The 1,642-nt window shown below is 43.8% G+C and overlaps 1 protein-coding gene across 1 annotated transcript; it reads left to right on the top strand.

Moving 5' to 3' along the window:
- Window positions 1–271: 271 nt before the first annotated feature.
- LOC139665097 (26S proteasome non-ATPase regulatory subunit 12-like) lies at window positions 272–1,524 on the top strand (the record flags this gene model as incomplete). The annotated part of the gene is made up of 3 exons (XM_071544063.1): window positions 272–459; window positions 877–936; window positions 1,396–1,524. Coding segments are annotated over exons 1-3 (306 nt in total), but the record flags the coding sequence as incomplete, so codon positions are not given.
- Between the last annotated feature and the right edge of the window lie 118 nt (window positions 1,525–1,642).

Here is a 1,642-nt window from a genome sequence, read left to right as displayed (position 1 = left end):
ATACTAAAATAAAAAACGGCCACAAAAAATGTAAATGACATCCATTCAAAATATATTTTGGCTCGCAGTTATATGCCAGATATATGCTGAAGAATAGTCAAAGTAAAAAGCAGACGTTTATACATTGAAGTATCATATTAATTTAGGCTCTTATAACGCCTGGGACTATTTTTGCGGGGTCCTGTCAGGGTCCTTCAGGCGCCCCGGACAGCTGTTTAAGTCTGCCTTCTGATTGGTCAGTTTCCCCGTTCCGTCCCTTACATACATTTGACAAGCAAAATAGTACGAGGCTGAGTTTGCTCGCAGGAAAAAAAAGTCACCGTACGCTATCATCAATTTACCATGGCTAACGTGTCTGATGAGCGCTCGGAGCGGTCTGATGGAAAGATCGTGAAGATGGAGATGGACTACAGTTCAACTGTAGACCAGCGTCTCCCCGAGTGCGAGAAAATGGCAAAAGTAAGTGGAGTGTGAGTGCGGCCAGCGCCGGCTGAGTCATGGTGCGACGGGATGACTGTGCTAGCATCCAAGCTAGCCAACCATTAGCTGTAGCACTACCTCGGCAACTAAAACCTATATTTTGACCGCAAATCATTCCTTAAATGTGAATGTTGTTAAGTTTCTCCTCTCACGTCCTTTTTACCCACATTCCCTCTACTTTCCACCTACATTTTGGTGTGCCAATCAGCCTGTTAGCATGCTAGTAGCATTAGCTGGCTAGCCAACATCATTAACTAGCTCGCGAGCTAGCTAACCGTTAAGTGTTGTTATACTGTGTGTGTCCAGTAACATTTGCCGCGTTATTCTGAGACAACATTCTACACTATTAAAATGAAGATGTAACTAACTGTGTATTTGTGTGGGTCTCTCTCGCAGGAGGGCAAGCTGCAGGAGGCCGTTGAGAGCTTGCTGTCACTGGAGAAGCAAACCAGAACGGTCGGTGACTGAGCATCACTGTGCTAAACAAACTGATGCTGAGAAACGAATCATTGTCTGCATGTGTGTCAGTGTTTACTTGACTTTCATTTAGCAATTAACCACAGCTGGGAAATTGTGGCCCGAGTGAGAAAAACATAAATACAATGACAGTTCATCGTCTTTCCACACCCTGGAATAACAATTACAGTTGCAGCGTTATTGTCATATATCATAATAAAAATTTCCAGAGCTTGCATACCAGGTCAACTTTACTTGGATAAATTAAGATATAAAAAAAACCCGGGTCCCAGAGCTAACTTCTACATGAAACACTAGTGTGTGCGTGTTTATGCAGTAAGTAACAAACTTACTGAGAGGATATTGTGTGTGTGTGTGTGTGTGCATGTGTACACATGTATTTCAGGGTCTCTGTACTGAAGTGTGTTCTTTACTTTACTGCCTTCCACCCCCGTCCAGGCGTCAGACATGGTGTCCACCTCAAGAATCCTGGTGGCTGTGGTCCAGATGTGTTATGAGGCCAAGGACTGGGACGCCCTGAATGAAAACATCATGCTGCTGTCCAAAAGGAGGAGTCAACTCAAACAGGTGGGTCAGCTCTACCAGTGGTGTCCCTGGTTCTCATGGGACCCACAGTTTGAAAATATTTCTTCCTTTGACCTAAAAGTAATTTTTGGAAGCTGAACATCCTTGTAACTACAAATAG

The sequence above is a fragment of the Centroberyx affinis genome, unplaced genomic scaffold (assembly GCF_046629955.1).
Source record: "Centroberyx affinis isolate AG114_WGS23_722 - 3 ecotype Tasmania unplaced genomic scaffold, CSIRO-AGI_Caff_v1 ptg004444l_1, whole genome shotgun sequence".
In the NCBI taxonomy this organism is placed as follows: Eukaryota; Metazoa; Chordata; class Actinopteri; order Beryciformes; family Berycidae; genus Centroberyx; species Centroberyx affinis.
The sequence above is the reverse complement of the archived record's forward strand: the minus strand, read 5'-3'. Positions and strand labels throughout refer to the sequence as shown.